This window comes from Prinia subflava, chromosome 17 (assembly GCF_021018805.1).
Source record: "Prinia subflava isolate CZ2003 ecotype Zambia chromosome 17, Cam_Psub_1.2, whole genome shotgun sequence".
Lineage (NCBI taxonomy): Eukaryota > Metazoa > Chordata > Aves > Passeriformes > Cisticolidae > Prinia > Prinia subflava.
Genome location: NC_086263.1, coordinates 2,185,920 through 2,208,927, shown reverse-complemented (window position 1 = coordinate 2,208,927; position 23,008 = coordinate 2,185,920). Strand labels below are relative to the sequence as shown.

Sequence of the window (23,008 nt, the reverse complement as noted above, 5' to 3'; positions counted from 1 at the left end):
TTAAAACCAATTGAAATGCATTGCCAGGGCAGCTTTTCATCCAGTTTTATTAAGCCAAAGAAATCTATTTGGACATAATAAAATGCAGGGAAATCAGGCACACGGTGCTCACTGGAGTGAGACTTCTGGTACTGCAGTGCACAAGAGCCAGTTTAGTGCAATTATGGAAATAAGTGCACATTACTGTGATCCTCATTATGGATAAACTGCTCATGCTTTGAGATTCACAAACTTGGCAATCCAAGTTTAATTTTCAGGTTTAATGAACATTATTTACCAACTCCTGAATTCACACTGACACACACTTTTCAGACAGCAGGGTATTAGCTCCTGGCCTCTCCAAAGTTTGTGCTTCACGAGGCCTCCTGCTACTGAAGGGTCAGAAGTCATTATCACTTTGCTCCAGTGGCTCTGGCTTCCTTGCTCGGAGACTGGATTTGCCTGGAGAGATTTCCATGCTGTCATCTTCCAGATCCTCCTCCTCCTCCTCTTCATCTTCATCCAGGTCAATCTCACTATCCCCTGAGTCGTCCTGCAGGGCAGGAAAGGAGAGTCCATGACCAGCTCAGCTCTGCCATGGCAGGGCTCTCTGCCAGCCCACAGTGAGGGATGGCAGTGCTGGCCTCCCCCTGCACTCCCACTGGATTGCAAACCTCCTTCCCCACCCCACGGGGCTGATGAACACAAATTCCTGACTTCCGCTGGGTCTGGGCTATGAAAAGCCTGGCAGGGTGTTGAACATTCAGGGGACAGCTCCTGTGAGAGCACAGAACCGAGGTGAAGTAGAGGAGTGAAGCACAGCAGAGGAACCCACCTGTGCCTTGTGCCGGCCTGGCCGTGCCGGGGCTGGGGTCCCCTTGGAGAGCCAGAGTGGAGGAACACCAGAGGCAGAGCAGGAAAAAAAAGTACAAGAACATAAAAGGAAACAGAAAGTACCCAGGCTGGCAGCAGGGGAGAAGGCAGCAAAGGCAGGCACAGCTCAGGTATCCTGTGCCACACAGCAAGTGACAGAGGCTGGGCACACACTGCTGGCTCTTCCTGATTCCATGAATTCCTCGGAGGATTCAAAGCAGCCTCACTGGTTTCATTCCCTGAGCTGGGACACACACAGGCCTGCAGAGATCCCTGAGCTCTGAGAAGCTGCAGTCAGAGGGCAGAGCCATGAGACAGCTGAAGGGCTGCAGCTGAGGGGAGTCACAGGCTGAAGGCCTTGGCCTGGGATCCCTGGGTGTGCTGGGGCTGTGCCAGCAGGGAGAGAGCTGCCAGCAGGGAAGGCTGAAGGGAACAGAAATCACAGAGGTTGACCATCCAAACCTGTCACTAACGTGGCCAAGGACAATCAGGCAGCACTGGGACTAAAATGACAACATCTTCCCCCCCAGCACAACACTCTGCCCTTCCCAGGAATGGGTCTGGATGTCCAGGAGGCAACAACAGCCTTCACTACACCCATTCTGGCAGGGGCATGGGCTGCAAGTTCCTTTCCAGACACAAGGTAAGGCTGCCCAAAAAGCTGTGGCTGCCCCATCCCTGGAATCATTTTAAGGCAGGTTGGATGGGGTTTGGAGCAACCTGGTCTAGTGGAATGTGTCTCTGGGAGGAACAAGGTGGGTTTTAAGGTCCTTTCCACCTTAAACCATTCTGGGATTCCCAGAAATATCTGAAGTCCCTCCTTGAGACAGGCAGCAATGAGGAGTGTCTGCTGGATTGAGACAGAAAGGTTCCATCCACACTGGGAATTAACAGCAGCACAGGCTCATCACAAACCCACAGTCACCACAGTTGTTCTATTTCCTAGCACTCCAGAACAGTGTTCCAGCATCACCCAGAGAGAACAGCCCCACTGCTCCTGGGATGGCAGCAGCTTTTTGGGATGGTGGGAGAGCTAACTGCAAATGCCAACCCCATGCCAGCAGCTGGCTTCAGCATCCTGGTGCAGGTGCAGGCACTCAGATGTGCCCAGAGGTACAGAAAGGCTGCCCATGGATGCCAAAGGCTGGGCACAGACACACAGCAAGAGCCTCCCGTGCAAACCTGTGTGTGCCTTTTGCACTGTCCACTCACATGTAAACAAAGTGCAAGGCCAGGAGCCCTGGGGCAGCAGGAGTCCCAAGGGCACAGCTCACAGTCCTGCCCTCAGCCCTGCCCCATCCTCCAGAGGACTGATGCTGCCAGTACAGGCCACAGACAGGGCTCCAAGCAGTGAGTTTTTAGAGCAATGAAGGGGATTTAGGTCCCTGTATTTAACTCCTGCTGCACTGCACTGGTCCCTCTTCCCAGAAATCTGCCCCACAGCTCACAACAACATTCCTGCAGCCTGTGTGCCACTAGTTCTGCACTGCAGGATGGGGTGAAAGCACATGGAGCACACAGACTCCAAGAACAAAGGAAAAATAAGGAAATACACATCTATGCTGAGGAAAGGTGTCAGCCATTGCCATTGGAAAGGAGGGGGAAAGCAGGTCTGGGGTGTGAGGATTCAGCAGGTAAAAAGGTCTCTCCAGCTGAGGAGAGGCCTGGCATCTAAAGCCCTGTCAGAGCAGCCCTGCAGACACAGGAGATGGTTACTCACATCTTCCTCCAGGTCTCCACCTTGCATTGATCCCACGATCTGTGTGCCAACTCTTCCTGCAGGAGCAAAGAGAATCCCCATCAAATCTGGCCCATAGTTCCAGAGAGGGAGAAGGAAGGGTAAAGCTCAGGGTGTCTTCCTCAGTGAGAGGATGAGATCCCAATTCATGCAGTCACCCCCCTTTTAAAGCCTCATTGCTCAGGAGAAGGTAGGAGGAGGGTAAGGTTGACAGTAATTAACATTGGACTCAATGATCTTGGAGTTTTTCTCTAACATTAATGATTCTATGATTCTAATTCCAGTCAGGGTGCTATTTCCAGAGCTACCTTATTCCAGCATGGTGGTTCTGGCAGAACAAGAGGCAATGGACACATTAAGAAACAGGAAATCCTATCTGAACCCAGAAACCTGTTTTTGCTGTGAGGGCAGTCAAACACTGGAACAAGTTTGCCATGAGAAGTTTAGGCCAAGTCTCCATCCATGGAGATACTCAAAACCAAACTGGATGTGGTCTGGACAAACAGCTCAATCCTCCTGCTAGAGCAGAGAGGTCACTCCAGGTGATCTTGAGAGGTCCCTTCCAACCCCAAAATCCATGAACTAACACATTTCTTCCTCTGTCTTGGTACACTGAGACCAAAAGCCTGTTTTTCCCATATTGTGAACCCCTTGTCCTTTAGGGAGCTCAGACCCTTTCTGATATTCCAGGATGGACTGAATCTCACAGGAACCCCTGGCCATGCCCGGGCAAACCTCAGGAATTTCCTGCTGATAGTTTGATGTGTGAGGCTGGAGAGGGAGGTGGGGATCAGCAGGGATCTCACTGAGAGGGGAGCACACACACACACACACACACACACACACACACACACACACACACACACGTGCCTGCCTGGATGGTTTTGGCTACCCAGAGGCCGTGGGAAGGTGTCAGCAGGTCTGCTTTGCTGGGGAGGGAGCCTGGAAGTGCTGGGAACGGGGAAAGCAGAGCTGTGAGCAGGGAAAAGCTCCTGTGGGCTGCCTGGGTGACTCAGCCCTGCTGCTGCAGCCACAGAACCCCCTCAACACAGGATCCTATTTCCAGCCCAGCTGTGTCCATCCCATCTCACCGTGTATTCATTTCCTGCCATCACCAGCTTCCTCCATGCCAAATATGGATTGTTCCAACCTAGAACAATCCAATCTGTGCTGGTTTTAGCATGAAAACAAGGCAGTTTTATAATATACCCTGGCAAACCTCTTTTTTTCTACCTCCCAATGCACAAAAGATGACAGGTCCCCTTTGTCCCACGCAGTTTGAGCTGAGTTGGTGGTAGGAAACAGCTGCCTAACTCATCCACAGCTCACAAAAAAATCCTTGTTGCATCAAGGCAGATCATTAAAAGGATTTGATGTCTTTATATAAAAAGCAGTGGTCTCTATGCAGCAGTTGGTTATAACACAGGAAGTAGAGATGGAATTAAAAGATTTCTGGATAGATCTGTCTTCACACATTGGAGACTTTTGCTCTAATTTATGCTACACTAAATTATATTAATTTGGAGGTCCTTACACCTGCCATCCTTAGATGACAACAGAACCCCAGCCTACAAATGACTCTTGAGTTTAACTGCAAATTTACTCTGCAGAAGGCTCAACATCAAGTGCAAAATTGGGAATTACTACCTCAAAATGGAGAAAGCTGCAGGGAGCTCCTAAAATAAGACAAAACTGAGAGAGATTCCGAATCTAAAAGAGAATCAAGATATGAGATAAGGAGAGTTGATGGAATAGGACAATTCAAAATGCCAAGGGAAGAGCTCAGACAATGCTCACAGGAGGTGTGCAGGATGCTGCTCCTCCCTCAGTGGGAACAGTGCAGACATCCCATGGACATGTAACTGCTCACACCTGGAGGAACTCGAGGATCTGGCACTGCCTGCACTTGGATCCCTGCACTGTCTAAGGCAGGAGCACCTCTCTGAACTAGCAAGTGTGGGATCAGCAGGGCTGGGTCCTGCAGCAAACCCTGGGACTCTGCCAGGAGAGACTCCAGGATGCAGAGGGGCTGGGGCTTCACCTGAGCACTAAGCTGTAAGGAGGAGAGAAATCAGATTATCCACGGAGCATTATTTTCACCCCCAGACCATAACCCCCCTGTTTCCCTGTGTGGGGAATGGCCATGGTGTGTTTCTGTGGGCACTGGGGGCAGGCAGGAAACAGAGGAGTCACCTGCATGGCACAGGGAGAGCTGGGGATGTTGTCCCTTGGTTTCCTGGGTTCACTTCAGCTGGGCTCACACAGCTTCCAAGAGGAGAGAGCCTGTGTTGTTTCCTTGCAGACAATGTGAATCCAGCTGGGACAGGCTGTACAGAGCAGTAATTAGGAAAGATGCTGGTAATGAACAGGCTGTGATTCACTGCACCTTTGGAGTCAAATCTTCTCCCTGTGCATGGCCGTGGTTTGCAGGCACCGAGCCCTCAGGGAGCAGAAGGGAATGTGCATCCCTGATTTGGAGCCTGTGAGCTCTTGCCATTCTCCCTCTGTGTGATGCTCCCCATTGTGCCAACCTGTGCAGCTGCCCGTGACAGAGCCACAGGGCTGGGATGATTTCCAGCCTCTCACCCAGCAGTGTGAACTAACCCAGTACAGTTAACCAGTGTCTAACCCAGTACAGGCTAACCGTGTGCCTCACAGCAAGGAGTGACACACAAGCTGAGAGTCTGGACAGCCTGGGAGGGGGCAGGTGGATTTGGAGCTGACATATTTTGCTCCCAGTCTGGAGATCTGCAGTCAGTCTCCAGTGTTTAATATGTGAGTTCACAGCATGAGCTCACAGAAGACACCTCTTTTCTCTCTGCTTCACATTCCCTTCCACACACAGAAAAATGGGATGAACCTTCTGCCTGATCCTTCTGAACTGTTGCCCTTTGGGCAATGTGTTCTTAATCACAGAATGATGGGAAATCCTGAGTGGGAATGGACCCACAGGGATCATCCTGTCCCTGTCCCTGCACAGACCCCCCAACAATCCCACCCTGTGCATCCCTGGCAGTGCTGTCCAAGCACTCCTGGAGCTCTGGCAGCCTCGGGGCTGTGCCCATTCCCTGGGGAGCCTGGGCAGTGCCAGCACCCTCTGGGAGAAGAACCTTTCCTGATATCCAGCCTAACCCTCCCCTGGCACAGCTCCAGCCATTCCCTGTCCCACAGATCGGAGCTGCAGCCCCGCTGAGCTCTGCCCTCAGTCTCTTCTCCAGCTGAACAATCCAAGTGCCCTCAGCTGCTCCTCAGACCCTTCCCCATGCCCGTGTCCCTCCTTTGGACACTCCCAACAGCTTCAGATCCTTCTGATATCGTGGCACCCACAACTGTCCCAGAGCCGAGGTGAGGCTGCACCAGGGCAGAGCAGAGCAATCCACTCCCGTAGTGCAAGACTCTGATCCCAGAAGCATTTTCCAGGCATTGCCAAAATCCAGGGATTCATTGAGCAGAGCACAGCTGCTGTATGGAGGAGCACATCTCAGCTTATTTCTTACACCTCTGTGAAAAGAAATCTGCTGGAAGTGAGGGAGCTGTTCCCTCCATTTCAGACCTACAGCCTCTCCTCCTTCTTCACCAGGTCTGATGTTGGGATGGCCCACACCTGGGCGAGGCTGAGAGTGAAGGAAAACATTCTAGAAATTCCATAGCAGAAATCTGAACGTGGCCACAAGCTGCAGAGAGAAATTCCACAAGCAGAGTGACAATTCCAACTGAGAACAGGACTTCCCTGCTTTTCAGCCTGCCTGTGGTATGGAAGGATTGGAAACAGAACTGTGGAGGCTCACCTGAGAAGATATCCTGTATGTCAAAACTCTCCTTTTCCCAAGAGGACTGAAAAAAATAATGGATAATTCAGGCTCTGCAGCCTTCCCCCAGCATGCAGGGTGCCACAGGCACTCAGCAGCAAGTGCCCTCTCGCCAGCACATCATTAACCCCTGATCCTCTGGGCCAGCTCTGCCAAGGAAAGGGGCTCCAAGAGAGCTCCTCTCACTGTGTGACTTTGGACTGATTGTCTGTTAAAAAAATCAGGGTTTTATAAAGCTGTCTTCTCACAGTAAAGATCAAATGGGGCTGAAGTTGTTCCTGTCTCAGTAGTGAAATGGTCTTTGAGGTCTGGTCAGCTCGTATCACTTCAAAACCTGTCACTTCTGAGAGTGTGGGTGACAAAAATCTATTTAGTTCAAGGGGAGACTGGACAAGTTCTTAGGAGGAAATAAATGTTCTGAGGGTTAGCTAAATCTGTGCAAGCTACAAGTGATGGGGTTGAAACAACTTGAGAGCAGCAGGGGACCTGAGGGAAGTTCCCATGTGTTTCCCCAGACATTTTCTTTCAGCCAGGGCTGGGGACAGACGAGGCTGATCCAGCACGGCAGCTTCTGCATTCCAGGACAAGGCTGTGCATCCTTTACCCCCAGCCCACCCCAGCTGCACAAGAACAACCATCCTGCTGCAAAACACTCATCCATGGCCTGCTTCAGGCAAGAGGGTTCTCTACACTGCAAACGGTTAAAACTTTCAATGCAGAAAGAATTTCTTTTCCTTTGGCTCTCTGACAGAACAAGAATCTTACTGCAAGTGCCACCACAAATTCAGGGAAGTCCATTGTATTTGTCACAGCCTCAAACATCTATTGCCAGACAGAATTAAAGTGGATGTGAAATTTTATTCCCATTGACAACGCTAAAATTAAAATGCAGAGACCAGATTGCCTTCAGCTCTGGTGTCCCCAGCACAGGAAGGGTAGGGAGCTGTTGGGAGCCAGTCCAGAGGAGGCCACAGAGATGCCCCAAGGGCTGGAGCCCCTCTGGAGCCAGGCTGGGAGAGCTGGGAGTGCTCACCTGGAGAGGAGAAGGATCCAGGGAAAGCTCAGAGCCCCTTCCAGGGCCTGAAGGGGCTCCACGAGAGCTGGAGAGGGACTGGGGACAAGGGATGGAGGGACAGGACACAGGGAATGGCTTCCCACTGCCAGAGGGCAGGGTTAGATGGGATATTGGACAGGAATTGTTCCCTGGGAGGGTGGGCAGGCCCTGGCACAGGGTGCCCAGAGCAGCTGTGGCTGCCCCTGGATCCCTGGCAGTGTCCAAGGCCAGGCTGGACAGGGCTTGGAGCAGCCTGGGACAGTGGGAGGTGTCCCTGCCATGGCAGGGGGTGGGATGAACTTCAAAGCCCTTCCAATCCAAAGCAGTCTGGGATTCTGTGATAAATCAGTTTATTCCCTAATCTACCAAAGCAAATGATCAGTGATACATGGGTTTACTACAATAAGCCCCCTGAAGGAGGGGACTTTCCTGTAAGTGTGACATTTTGACAATAAAGCAGCTGCAGTTCTCCAGGCCCACAGGCAGCACCTGCAGCTTGGCTCTCCCAGCCATGAGCTCTCACCTCCCTTCTCCCTCCTGGATCAGAGCCCTTCCTGCTTCCCTAATGCCGGTTTTGCCATGTTTGCTGAGCCAGCAGCACTGAAGGCAAAGCTCCAGAGCCCATTCCAGCTTCCTTCTTCAGCTGCTCCTGCCTGTTCCTCTCTGCACGTAGGGAAGGGGTTGATCTTCTCTCTGCACCACACAAGTCTCCCCCAACTTTGGTGCTCCATGGGATACCAAATCCTGTCACTCCAAGTCTTTTAGCTGGCTGAAAGAATCAAACCAGGTGCAATATTGTCAAACCTGCACTTAGTCTGGATTTTGCTGCATCTAGACAGAGCTGATGAAAGGGCCCTTGAGGGTGGGTGTGCTGATTTTTCTCAATTATACCAAGTGGCCTAAAAAGAGGGACTATCTCTCCCTGAGAACCTTGCCTCTATGAAGGCAAAACACACTGGAATATCTGCCCACCACAGAGAGAGGGAGGAAGCCTTATCTCCCAGCATGGATAACCTGGGAATTAGAGATGTAGAAGTGCACCCCAGCAGCCACAGGGACTGAGCACAGTGGGCCCTTTCTCCTCAGTCTGAGAGCAAACGTGGCTCAGCAGAATCACCATGTAAGCAAACACAAAGCTTCAAAAGAAAGCGATTGAAATATCTCAAATTGAGTCAAGGAAAAAAGCAGTAATTAATAGAAATAATGTTCTTGTTTTGCTGCCTTGATCATTAAGTATGTTTTAAATGCAAATTGATGAAGAACACCAGTAGATCTGTGATGCGTTTAACAGCAAACAGGCAGAGAATATTCAGCCCTGGTTTTCTAAAGAAGCTGCTGCTTCTGACATTAATCTCAGGTCTTAAATTCTGATGAACTAGTAATGAGTTTCCATTAAAGGTAATTAATGATAACAAAGCTCTTCCTACAAAAGAAATCTACTGGCAGCAAAATCTACAATTTTTAGAGTAAAATTTTAAAGCTGCAATTAAGAGCAGCAGGGTCTCAGGTTATGGTGTTCTCTGAGATGAAGCATCACTGACAGTTACAGGGTCCCTTCCAAAGCTCTAAATTCTGTGTATAAACCTTTCCTTGAGAAATGCCAATGTAAAATATTCCTTAGAGAATATCAGTGTTTCTAGCACTTCACAAGACTTTTCAATTTTCAAGAAATACAGAGGAAGGGAGGATAAAAATGCTTAAATTACACTGACTTGGGAACATCAGCTTCTTTCCCTGGTTTCAGTCACAGAGGGGAAAGCAGAATTCCACTCACAAAACCACACGTTTGCAGTTTATTTGAGGAACAGGCTCCATCAGGAGTGGTGGTACAAGAAATCCCCCACACAGGCTCCTCCTGCAGGCCCCAGAGAGGTTTGTGCTGACAGTTCAGAATCCCTCACTGCTAACAAAAAGAACTACCCCGACTTCCTGGCTGCATTTTGCTCGACTCCAGACTAAGCAGAACATTTCTTTTCCCACCTGAGTGAAACACAGACCCTCACACAGCAATTCCTCTGAGCTGCCTGTGAGCAGTGGGAGCCGCAGCCAGAGGCTACAGTTGCACTCCCCAGGAAGCAGGACAGAAGGACAGAGGGACAGAGGGACAGAAGGACAGAAGGACAGAAGGCTCACATCCCTCCCTGGGAGCAGCAGCTCAGGTGTGCTCCACCTGTGCCCAGTCAGTGCAGGTGGCTTTACTGACTCACTGAAGGTTTCCCAGGTGAAACAGGTGCAAACAGCTACAGGGAAATAAATGCTTTGCAATGAGAAATGGGGTTGCTTCCCTAAGGCTTTGTATAGAACTGCCTCAGGAATGTGTAAGGCAATACCAAGGCAAGCTTTTCCCCACACAGTCTGGTTTTTCCCCAGTAAATAATCCATTTGCTCCCCTGGAAGCGCTGTTTTTTCCACAGGGCTCTATCCTCTTACAGCTCCTGAGAGCTGAGCAGTGCCAATACCCTGAAGGGTGACAGGGGCTTCCTGCATTTGCAGGAAATTCCAGCACATCCCTGTGGATCAAGGCAGCTCAGGGGGGTTGGATACCTTGCCGGAGAGCGTCGGTGCCGATGCGGTGCCTCGTGATCTGCAAATCCCCCTCGCTGTCAGATCCTTCGTCCTCCTGGATTTCTATGTCAGAGTCATCATTACCTGGTTAAAAACAAAGCCAGCTGATTAAATTACCCAAAGCAACCCCCAGCCCGGAGCAGCAGCTGCACACAGGAGTTACCAGCAGTTCTACCTTTGCTCAAGCCCAAGGGGAATTGAAAATGCAGCTGCAGAGAGCACTGGCTCTACATGAGAGCACAGGAAAATGGCCAATATCCACATCCCAAGGAGAAATCCTTCAGCATGGCAGTGCCAAAGCAGCATGCACTGTAAAAAAGAGCCCTGGGACAATCCCAGACTGTACCATAAAGGTGCTGTTTAAACACCCCCTCTGGGTATGAAGAGAAGGTGCTACTTCAGCAAGTGATTTAAAGATAAAACTCTCTGAAAAGCATTTGGGAAGTGTGTGTTTATTATTATCCTGGTTTTACCCTGACACCAGCAATGTCAAAACCCATCTCCTTGGACTATTTGCCTTTCATTTAATCCTAGATAAGCACAGTCCCACCTCCCCAGATAAAGGAATGCAGCTACAGCCAAACCCAAGATGCTGGAGAGACAGGGAAGCTTCCAAGATGCAGGAACTTCTCCAGGTATTTTCATCACCTGCCTCTGTTTCCTTCTCCCCATCCAGAGCAGATTTCCCAGTCCAGTGCCAGGACAAACACAACAGGAACCCATGGCAGGACCCACAGCACAGCAAAACTTGCTGCTGATTATTTAGAGAAAACAGGCAATTCTTTCCCAGGTACATTTAATTACACACATGTCTGAGCTGAAAATGGAAATAACTACTTCAATTAGGATTAGTAATGAGCTGACACATCTTTGCAGTATTTAATTATCGGACAATATACAAATATTAGACGTTTTCCCATCTTCTTTTTCACTGCAATATTAAGTTAATGAGAAAATGGCAAGGGAGGTATCTGCTAGCCTGGTAAGATTACAAGGCTCCAGCAGAGTAAGCTGCAATTTCTATTTGCACATTCCTCTTTGGCAAGTGAGGGAATCACTCAGTGCTGTGTGACCTGGATGCTGCCTCTGTTTGCCTGGCATTTTGGAAACAGAGGTTTTGTTCAGCCTTGCATGGGCAAACTCCCTGAGAGGAGCCATGTGGAGTTTACAGAAAGGATTCAAGTTTGTGCTCAATATATTAAAGAATGAATTTATCACGTCTGTGATGGCTCTTACTGCTACTAATATGCCCTCATTCTTATTTCGTGGGGTTTTTTTTCTTCCTTCTTGGTTATTTATTTTATTTTTAGCAGCAGTTTCTCCCTTTCAAGCTTTGTCATTTGTGTTAGGAAGCAGCACTGCCAAGAGCTGAGGATGCTGCAGGGAGCCCACAGATTACTTGGCCAAACCTTTCCCATTCCATGCCCATCCGTGCTTCCTGCTCCTGTCTGGCATCTCCTGAGCACGAGCTGCCAGCTGAGCAGGGACCAGCAGCTCCCCACGGCCAGAGAGAAGGGCTGGATGGGATATGGGGAAGAAATTCTTCCCTGTGCCTTTAGAAAGCCTGGAGTTTCAAGCCAAATGAAAATACAAAATCATCAACTGAACTCCCAGCATGTCATGGAATGGCCTGGCTTGGAAGAGACCTCAAAGCCCATTTTGTTCCACCCCCAGCCACGGGCAGGGACACCTTCCACTGCCCCAGGCTGCTCCAAGCCCTGTCCAGCCTGGCCTTGGACACTGCCAGGGAGCCAGGGACAGCCACAGCTGCTCTGGGCACCCTGTGCCAGGGCCTGCCCACCCTCCCAGGGAAGACTTTCCTCCCAATAACCACAGTACAGCACTTTTCCTGCTGAGTTGTGACTTTGAAACAAATCTTGCTATGGATCCATGGCAAGAGTTTGGGTTTTCCTTGAACAGCCTGGCTGGAATCCTGGAGCACAGAGCCCACCTTGGAGCATCTCTGCAGTGAGCTCATGCCAGAGGCTCAGAGAAGTGACAGCTGCAAATGCAAATTCAGCAGTATCAAAATTCCTGCCTCCAAGCCTCCTGCTCCCTCTTGAAAAGACATCAAGCACTTTTTTCACTCTCCCAAAACAAATATACTGCTCCAATCCAGCCCAAGGGCTGCTATCACCAAGCCCAGCTCTGCCCATGGGCAATCACAGTTATCAGCTGAGCTGAACTGTGCTGAACCAAAATCCCAAGAACACAGAACCAGAGCACACTGCTAAAAAATTATTCAAATACACAAGATAAAGAGAAGCTGAGTACAGGCTTTCTATCAGGATTAAAAACCAGCCCAGCTATGTGTGACCTGTCCTAGGCAGTGTTCCACCACCCCTGTGTGTCCAGTTCCCACCAAAATATTCTTGGTATTCATAAAAGGTGACAGTTCAGAGGTTTCATTTAACAACATACAAAAAGATTTGCTGCCCTAGAAGAAGCCACAATCTCATATATGTACCACTGCACAGCCAACTACAGCCAATTTTGGGGAGACAAGGAACATTCCTTATGAAAAACCCCAGATTTTTCTCAGGATCAGCATAAAGCAATGAAGATAATCAACCACAGCACCACAAATTGCCAGGTGCTTGTACAGAACCCACTGAACGGAGCCGGCTTATGAGATTTATATGGGTTTACATGAGGATTACTGGAATTCTCACAACAGACTTATTATTATTATTCAGCAATCCATGTGCCCCAATTGAGCCCAAGCTGGCAGCTTCAAGAAGCTTCAGACCGAGGTTTGAAGCAGCTCTTGTATTTTTATTATGAAAACAAGTCTGTAAATTGTGCTGGGCCCATCTCCCCACTGCTGTGATTGCCTCTGCTGCACTCCAAACATCAGCCTACCTGAGGGAGGATATACTGGGATTTTAAACCTCACTTGCCCTTCATTTCAACATTTCTATTTCATAAAGATGGATTTCAGTCAACTAATATAGTTTCTTTTCAAGTTGTCCAGCCACAAAAAATACATCCTGGTTTCACTGATCTCCAAAGGTGGGATTTTTGTTCCTGCTCCCACTGCTCCCAGAAAAAAGCCAGAGCTGATACCTGGACAGATAATACTACATTGAAATGATTTAATTTCTGGTAATTTGCGATGCTTGAAGGAAAAGCTGCATGATTTAATAACTTAGCAGTGATTTCACTGCAGATTCAGTAGTTTGTATCAATACCCAAGTAAAGGTATCCAGCTGTAAAATAAGAAGTTACTGTGGTGAGGATAATGAGCACAGTGGCCATTGTTTATTGATATGCTCTGGAATTAGCTGTAAGTGCTGAGCAGCGTGTCCAATTTCATCAGGAAATCACTGCCTTGGAAACACAGGCACTGGCTCCACAGCAATTACTGCACTCAGCAGGATGCTGGTTTTGGTGAGAAAACACCACAGAACAATCAAATGGGCAACTGACAGCCACTTGATCCCAAATGAAATCCAGTTAATTGCTAGCACGAAATAAGGGGACAGCAAAAACCAAAGGGAGTGGGATTGGGATTTTTGATGTGCTGAAGGAGAGTGAAGCCCAGAGCCCACTGAAAGCCTCAGCTCTGCCAAACCCATCCTATTGTCACACCAAACCCACACCACCAGGCTCTGATCAGCCTGCACACTCCTAAACCCACAGCTCTGCAATTTGCAGGGAAAGAAAGGCTTGGATATAAAAATATCTGGAGGGAACATCCTTTGTCCTTAGAACAAAACTGAGATCTGTCATCCAATCTGTCAGAAAAATTCAGCCTGGTACTGAGAGCTACTGAGCAAGGTCCAGATGTGTGTAACTCCTAGGAATTCCAGAGGAAAACTTGGACTTCAGAGCTGTGCAGCCAAAAACTGGGCAGTAACAACAACATATAGAAACAAGCAGGTTGCAGAGGTAGCTCTAAGTGCATTTATTTACCTTGCCTGGTCATTTTAAGATCACAGAATCATGGAATAATTGGGGTTGCAAGGGAAGATAAACTCATCCCATTGCAGCCCTGCCATGGGCAGAGACGCCTCCTCCCCCTAACCCAGGCTGCTCCAAGTCCATCCAGCCTGGTCTGTCCACAGCATCCAAACTCCCAATTGATCAGTAAGGATGATTAACCACTTCCTGGGGAACTAATAGGGCTCAGCCATTTCAAATAATTAAAATTAACTCAGTATGACAAGCTCCACTTAAGCTGGGATTTGGAGTCTTAGCAGGAGTGAGCAGTTAGGTTATTTTTGGGCCCATTTGATAAAGAGGTCATATCTGGTGACCAGAACTATTTTTAACAGTCTTACAAGCCAATAATCCATCCAAGCACTATTAAATTAGACCATGAATTTGCAATTACCTAACAAGCACAACACAAAGCTCCTGTGGACCAGTTCCAAGTGTCTCTTACAAGAAGATGGATGGGATGGCCTGAGCACCAGCAATATCATCCAAGAATCACCCAGGAGTTACCCCTGGAATCCCACAGCTGCTGCAATGGGGCTTTTTGTTTGTCTGCTGGCAGATTTTAAAGCATCAGCTCTGGAGTAGAAAGGGTGCACCCAGGAGCATCAGTTAAATCCTCTGGTTGTTGCTGAACAAGATTCAAATAGTGCAGATTTCCAAATGCTGGGGAGAATGAATGTTTACTCATTCTACAGACCAGGCAAGAGCAGGCAGGGTGGACTGACTGGAGCTGCACAACAGAAAGTGGCAGAGTCAATGAAAAATTCAGTTTTACAGCAAATACTTCTGCATATTTAAAATTATCCTGTGCACAGCCAAAAGAAATACAGGAAATATCTTGAAAAACTCAAAGTGTTTATGTTTCTGTACTTTCAAAACAAAATATTTTACTTTTTAAAAAGTACAGTTCATATATGTTCCTACAAGAAAGGTGGAGAGAGACTTTGGACAAGGGCCTGGAGTGCCTGGAGGACAACAGGGAATGGCTTCCCACTGCCAGAGGGCAGGGTTAGATGGGATATTGGGAGGGAATTGTTCCCTGGGAGGGTGGGCAGGCCCTGGCACAGGGTGCCCAGAGCAGCTGTGGCTGCCCTTGGATCCCTGGCAGTGCCCAAGGCCAGGCTGGACAGGGCTTGGAGCAGCCTGGGATGGTGGGAGGTGTCCCTGCCCCTGGCAGGGGTGGCACTGGGTGAGCTTTGGGGTCCCTTCCAACCCAAACCACTCTGGGATCCTGTGATTCTGCATTGTCTTCTTTTAAATTAAAAAAAAGTTCTTGAAGAATGTGAAAAAATGCATTGGAAAAAGTATATATAGAAAAGTGAAAAAGAAAGATCTGTAAATGCAATAAGTTGAAGAGTCTGAGAAAATATTTCAGTCTACAACCATTCCAAGTTGTTCCTTTTTGCTCAAAAAAGTTTTTGCAATTTTGGATAAACCTGAGGAAATAAACTGAATTTTTGCTGTGGTCAGTGACCTTCCCTGGCCTCTCCTCTCACACAATCCAGTACCAGAGCATCCAGTACCCACACCTGACAGCATCCAGCCTTCATCCAAGCAGTGTCTAATGCACTGTTCTAAGTGTATACACTTGGCCATTAACAAGGAAACCAAGCTTGAGTTTCAGGCAATTGGATTTGTTATGTGGCACCAGTTCTGGATGTGGCCCAGGGGCAGCAGATGTGAGACACCACTGCCTGGATCAGCCTCTAAGAGCATCTTCTGCCAAGCAAAGATTAGAAAAATAACAGCAATTTCCTCCCTGCTCAGCACAACAGACATTCTTATACTGCTGCAAATACTTAATTTTATTTCATCAGGCAGGTAATACTCAGAGCTTGATCTGTAGCTAGAGTTCAAAATCTTTATGTTGTTTAAGAACAGTATTTCAGACAATTTAGTGTCAGTTTTTTGTTTGTTTGTTTTTGTAGTGCAGTGGTTTTATGGAGTTGCTCTGTCAGAGAGAAAAGCTGATTTGCAATGTGTGGAAGCAAAAGAAAAAAGAACCAGACTGTTGATCAATAACACTAAACAAATTTGCCAGTTTTACGTGGTATCCATGGACTTTACTCTTAACACAGACCTGCACAGCTCAAGTCCTTCCCACAGCTCTCCTTCATGAGAAACAGGATTTAGGCTTCTCAGCCTGAAACTCAACTGAGAGCTGTCCAGAACTCCTGCAGCTTCATTGCAGAGAGAAATGAAGTGTTAATTTGGAACCCTTCTTCCCAAATTAGCAGGAGATAAGGTCAGGGATCCAGACAATGCAAGAGCTGATCAATTACGTGGGTTGGTGAAGGTAACAGTGCTCACAGGGCAGACAGGATGCTGACTTTTATCAGTTAATGGCAACAAATTTATCACCACCTGCCAGCCCACGCTGTTAGAAAAGCCTCATTAAGTGTTTTGCAGCTCCCAGGGGCAAAGTGTTAACAGAGTGAGAGAACAGTGCCCCGTTCCTTTCTGGCACTGCCCCTGTGGCCCTGCTGAGGAGGGAAGCAATGAACGTTCCAGGGCAGCTCACTGCCCCACCCCAACATTCCAGAATCAGCCACACTCCTGGGATGCTGGGAGAACCAGGCCAGCCTGCCACCTTCCACTGAGCACAGAAGGAGCTCATCCCTCCATCTCCAGAACCTGCTGCATGAAAGACCAAGGCAGAGCAGGGCCCACTTCATCCTGGTGTCTGTTGGGTTGAAGGCCCACACAACAAAGTCCTAAGGTTTCTAAACAAACTGAAGATGAAATAAAACTTCAGGTAAAACCACCTTGCGTTGTGTGGAGGGCATTACTCAAAAATGTAAGTGGAATAATGAAGTATTTAGCAGGGTCTGGGGTGACAAGACAAGGAGTGATGGTTTTAAACTGAAGGAAGGTCAATTTAGATACGAAATTGGGAAGAAATTCTTCCCTGTGAGGGTGGGCAGGCCCTGGCACAGGGTGCCCAGAGCAGCTGTGGCTGCCCCTGGATCCCTGGCAGTGTCCAAGGCCAGGCTGGACAGGGCTTGGAGCAGCCTGGGATGGTGGAAGGTGTCCCTGCCATGGAATGGGATGAGCTTTAAGTTGCCTTCCCACCCAAAGCAGTCTGGGATTCTGTGAAATATTTTTCCCTCCAAAAACCTGCTTCAGAAAGATGTTTCTGATGGTGAAGTCTTTCTTTACTCTTCCCTGTCACTGGCTCCTTACAGGGCACATCCTCTCTCAGGAGCATGCAGCGTCCAAAATCCAAAGAGCTGCAAGGCTGAAGTGCTCAGGGCTGCAGCACCTCACACCATTTCCTCAATGCTCACAATCCTGATAAAATCACTGCCAGATCCAGCTGCAGGTCCCTGGGGAATCCTCTCCTGCAGAAACTCCATCCCTCTGTAAACAAACTGTGCCATGTTAGACACCAACTTCTGCATTCTCTCACCAGAGCAAACCTCTTGGTTTGAACTGTTTAAAGGGCAGCATTTAATTAATAACGAGAGAAGGAGGGAGCTCTGCTCCAGGGGAGAGCCCAGGTTGTTAAGTGTGAGCAGACTGCGGTCTTGGGGAGTTTTACAACATTCCAGTAATTAACATCTGTGCTCCTGACTGGAAAACAGCCCGGGAGAGCAATTCCCTGTCTCAGCTCCACCCCTGCAGACTCTCACAGACAGAGGCAGGGTGCAGCTGACAGAGATGACTCCATTTGCCAAGGTGATGGGACAGTCAATAAATGAGCCAGCTCTGCAAAGTGGGATCCTGGTGCTCTTCTCACTAGAATAAGTGCTAATTATGACAATTAGGTACTTGAATTAAGATGTATTATGGTAATATTTGACATCATTAAAAGTAATAATCATTCTTAGGTGCAGTTAAATCAGTCACTAAAAGGCAAAGTTCCTTTTATTTCAGAGATGCAAAATGACACAACAGTTTTCCAGCTGAAAATCCACAGACAAGGACAAAGCAGGGCAGCAAATTTTCATTTTACAGCTCACACTGCCAATTATTGGTGACTTATGTCCACCTCTCTTGAACTTTTTTAACCCAAAAACTGTCAGAGAGCAGGACTTGGACTTTTTCATGCAAATACATCCTTGAAATAATTCCACATTCTTGTAATTTACATTACAAATCCTGTATTTCAGCTAAAACTTCTTCACTCTTTACCTCACTGATATGAGATCTAAGGTGAGCAGAAATAATGGAATTTCCTCTTTCATGAGTTTGCTCTGAATATCTCAGACACCCAACAGTAAAGTGTAACTTTTATGTCTTTACTCAATTTCAGCTTTCATGAACTCTCTCTCTGATCCTGAGAATTAACTTTCCTCCTAGTTTCTCCCAGTATCAAATAAAAATGCACAGACTGCAATATTAAATTCACAGGGGTAGTTTCATGATGGAAGTTCTGGCTGGTGTTTGGGTCAAAAAGAGCAGTATCTGGTTTCTACAGAGTCTCAAGAGGTTGTTAATTCCCTTCTGATCCTAATTAATTAAGAAGTAGTTTAGAAAAAAAAAGTCCACAAATTTTATTTCCATTCCCATTTTGCAGGTACACTAAAACCAAGCACATGCAGGGAGGCAAAATGTGGATCCAATTGAGAAGATTTATGATATTAGAGAGGATTTTAAGCTGTGAGTTTTCATCTGGGAAAGTTCTGATCTGTGTCATAAGGAATCATTCTGAACACAGAACCAAACTCAGCAAGGGCTGAGGACAGAAGCTGTGGCCAGAGGGGACACTCTGGTTTTGCAGGATACCCCAGCACATGTGTGACGAGGCACAAACCAGCAGGACCACTCACCTCCATGAGGCCATTTGGCTAAGAATCCTCTCTCCAAGTCTGCTCTCAGGCCAGCAATCCCCTGGTGCTGGGACAAGTCTGTGTCCCCAGGCAGCCCAGGCAGGGCTGGGAACAGTAAAACCAAGCCTAAATCTGCTCTGGGATTGCCCAGCATTCAGTGCCTGACTGTGGCCACTCCTCAGCTCTGCAGGTGGAAGTGGCAAGGCAGGGGAACATTCCCAGAGGAACATTCCCACAGGAACACTTCACAGAACATTTAAAGTTGTCTGACTGCCCTTGTTCTACCCCCTGCCTGTCATCACCCCACATCCCCGTGGAAGTGGACACTTACACAAGGAGTAACCAGCACTTAGCAACTCCTCTGCTACTCCAAGAAGTGAAGGAAACCCCACTTACCTCCACTCTTCAGCAGGTGCTGCTCCTCCTCCTTCAGCCTGTTCTGAACAAGACGTAACATGTTGGCTGCTTCCTGCAAGAGGGAAAAAGAGCTGTCTTGGGAAAGCTGCCACAGGTAGAATGGGACTAGAAAATGTCAGCACTGAGAATGTTTTTATGCAAAAATAGGTCTGATTGGAAACATGGAACTCCTGCTTACTTTGTGAGGGTCAGGATATAAAGCTCAGGTCAACCAGAGCACTGAAATTCAACCTTACATCCCCACTGGGTGAAATATCACTAATCCCATGGAAAATCAGTTTATTTCTCTTCATCCCACAGAACATGACTGCTGTTGCTTTGAAAAGCAGGCTTTGGCAGCTGTTTTCAGCCAACAGTCCATCAAACCCCAGAACTGGTTTGTGAAATGACTGCACTCCTAACACACATCCAAACCAGAAAGAATCCATGCATTCCAAGCATGCAAACAAAACTGGAGCAAACAGCCCTATCAATGAGCTGGAAAAGCACAGCCATGTATTTACTAAACCACTCTGGTGCAAAGGAGAACCAACCAAGTGAAGGTCAGGGACACTAAAAAGTCACAGAATGGGACCTTTCTAGTCCATTTTTAATGACATTTAGCTTAAATTTGGGTAATGCTGATGGTGAAGAGCCAACTGAACATCTTAGAGTAGGTAAGATATGAATGCCCAGAATCAGGCACAGCCAGAACTCACAATATGAACAGGTGGCAACAGCTGATAGAAGATTTAGCCACAAATTTTGCTAATTTTAGTCTCTCCAATTCAATTCTCTTCAATTCAGGCAGAGGAAAGTTAATTAATTGTGGATTGAAATAAGATTTTTCTGAGCCTTTGATTTTTCTATGCAAAATATGATTATAATTAAAACCACCAGTTGCTCTGATGTGATTGGACCTCCACACTTCCAGAGCACTTGTGGGAAGGAAATGTGGATTGAGGAATATCCATGGGACAGACGGAAGAAAGTAAGAAGAGCAAGAAATGTGGAGTGGAGCAAAAGCTCTTTACACTTTCACATGGAAATGTGTTTCTATAAGTATGGAAGCTGAGAAAGGAACCTCCAAGGGCCACCCAACACATGAGGAAGTTGCTGGAAATAGAGGCCTAGAGACAGACTGGAATGTTCCAACACAACTTGGCATAAATATCTGTCCTGGGAATTGAAATTTATGCTGGAAAAGCTTGCAGGGAAGATGTTTCCAAGTGGAAGTGATGTGCCACCTGTACCTGGTGAGAACACACCTCAGTGCCTCTCTCAAGGAAATAAATCCTGATCCAAAAATCTGCTTTGGACAATCACACAAACTGTCTGCTCTACAAAGTCTCAGTGCTAACAGAGACAGGAGTTTGCTAATGGATCCTTGGGACCAAAGGAAGAACCCTGTAAAACTGTGACAGTGTCCAGGGGCACAAGGCAGGAAGGTCAGGATGCCAAATTCCATGGAATGAGACCCTCCAGCAGCAACTTCCACCAACAGGACTACTGAAATCTCCAAATTGATGGGTGAGTTCTGCAGGGGGAAGCTAATTCCCACAAAAACAAGTGAGGGAAAGACACAAGCATATGTTTGAACTCATTTCATGTAGACTCAGAACATTTGAAACACTCTGTGGAGGAAACTGCTCTTCTTTATGAATTCCTTCTTCTTGATTAACACTCTCCACCCCCTCAGTGCCACCAAAGCCCTTTCAAAAAGGGTGAAAATTGAAACGTGTGTGGACCTGCAGCATTGTCAAGAGGTCTCTAGCTAACAGTGTTTCCTTTGGTCATTCCAAGGCCATCCAAGGCCTCCCTCTGCATCAGTGAGTCTCAATATTTCCTCACTGAGCCTCACAATTGCTGTCTCTTTTTTTCTTTACCTCTTTCTCCCAGCCAGCCCTAAGGTTTAAATATGGTCAGTGATTTAAATAAGCCCCTGGCCCCATTCCCAAGGCAGCCTCCCCCCGGACAAACGGATACACGAGGGATCCATCCCCCACCCAGCTCCCAACCCCCAGCCCCAATACGGCAAAGAAAGGAAAAACCAGGATAAAAAGAAAAGGACATTTCCCAAATGTCACGGGGACAAATTCATAAGCCCAGGAAGCACGTTGAGAATGTTCACAGAGCAGAGAAATAATCAGCACAGACATAATCACTGCCTGGCACTGCGATTCCAGGCACACACCACGACAGCTGAAGCTGGCAATTCCAATTTAGACAAATAAGCAGCTCCCCTGCTCTGCTTCTCTGCTCCTTCCCCCCTCCCACTCTCCAACTCCAAGAAAAGCACTTGTGCAGTGACACAAAAGGAACCTGCTGCAAACTAATCCATCAAAACAAAATTAAGCCAGGCAAATTCTCCTCTGCAGCTCAGCATGCGCCTACTCAAGGTCCTGACTGGAGGATGGGGTGCTGCACCTGTGGGGAAAACAGCAGGGTTGAGAAGATGGGGTTTATGAACTTAAACCACAAGAGAAATGAAGGCTAGAAGAATGTTTACCCATACAGATGAGCCACTTCTCCCCCTTTCCTCCAGCCTTTCACCTGTGCTGCTGCCAGCAGCTCAGCTGATCTCACTGCAAGCCAGCCCAGACATTTATTGGCAGGAAAGATGTTGTTTTTCTGCTGGTTTGGGTTCTGAATAACTTGATGCATAGTCAAATGCCACTGTCAGCCCAAGGGACCTGCTGAGCCTGTGCATTCTCCCTTCCAAAGCAGCCCCTGGCTCCATCACTGCCACATCCTGCAGAAGCACATCACAACTGCAGCAACAGAAAATGTTTTAAAAGGGCAGCTCCAAACCAGTCAGAACCAGGAGACCACCACTGAACTGCTGGTTACTGTCCTTAACAAGTGACATCTTCAAAGAGGGGCAGAAGGGATGGCAATTCAAAAATCCAGAAAGTAAACAGAATTCATCACTTAATTTTTTAAAGGTTTTGAATGCCTGCAATCACCAAAGCTGCATTTTTGGGCCTGAGCAGCTCCCACCTTCCACGGTGACACCACCTGAGCAGGTGTGATTTATGGCAGCTCAGCAAAGCCAGCCTGTGCTCATCAGAGCTTTTCTGCTGGAGGCTGGGCACCTGTGTGTGATCTTTCAACACTCGGGGTTGTTCCAGGGCCCAGGGCTGCTCAAGTGTCACATTTTCCTTGCAGTGACAGGGTGACAGCTCCATGAAAACAGAGATGTGTCCCTGTGCTGGTGCAGCTCCCACAGGGAACAGCCTGAGTGCCCTGGGATGCTGGATGGGAAGTTTTAAGCCCCTGCTCAGCCTCTCCAGTAACCAAAGAGCAGGAGCTGCAGCAGGCAAACACTCTCTGGATCGTCCTCTGCAAGTGAATTTTACTCAAATGCAGTGGCAGCTCCCATTGGGGAACCACAGTGTCACATCAACACAATATAAGTACCAATTACACAAAATCCAAACCAACTTGCCCCTTCAGAGACTCCCAGGGCTTTCAGGGACCACTGGGGCTGAAAATCCTGCTTTAGGGGCAGACAGAGGGAAATTCTCCTTCTCTGCCTCATATATTATGCAGCCTCTCCTGGGTGGAAATCTGGCCAAAGGAGTAATTTTTGCCAATAGCTGAGGGAAATGGGCAGCAAGGCAGGGCTGACACTGAGACTCACTGAATAACCCTGGCTCCAAGGGACCCTCCAACGTTCCAGCCCAACCTCCTGCTGGACCAGCAGTGGGATCAGATCCCAGCGCTCAGCACTGCAGCTCATTGAGTCCTGAAGATCTCCAAGGGAGAGACTGATCAACCTGCCTGGGCAACCTGTTCCACTGGCTGTGTGTTCAAAGAGTGCAGAAGTTTCCTCCCAGCAGGTCAAAATGACTTTTCATTGCTAATGACCTGTCCCTGC

At 47.9% G+C, this 23,008-nt stretch overlaps 1 protein-coding gene across 2 annotated transcripts in view; it reads right to left on the bottom strand.

Annotated features, from left to right (window-relative positions):
• Positions 1–30: 30 nt before the first annotated feature.
• The window catches only part of CLUAP1 (clusterin associated protein 1), a 55,423-nt gene continuing 32,445 nt past the window's right edge, over positions 31–23,008 (bottom strand). For both annotated transcript variants that reach the window (XM_063414220.1, XM_063414221.1), the window contains 4 exons: positions 19,129–19,201; positions 9,998–10,102; positions 2,573–2,628; positions 31–532 (listed from right to left, as the gene is read on the bottom strand). In XM_063414220.1, the coding sequence (XP_063270290.1) occupies positions 380–532; positions 2,573–2,628; positions 9,998–10,102; positions 19,129–19,201 (387 nt within the window). In that variant the 3' untranslated portion in view covers positions 31–379. The remainder of the gene's footprint in view (positions 533–2,572; positions 2,629–9,997; positions 10,103–19,128; positions 19,202–23,008) is intronic.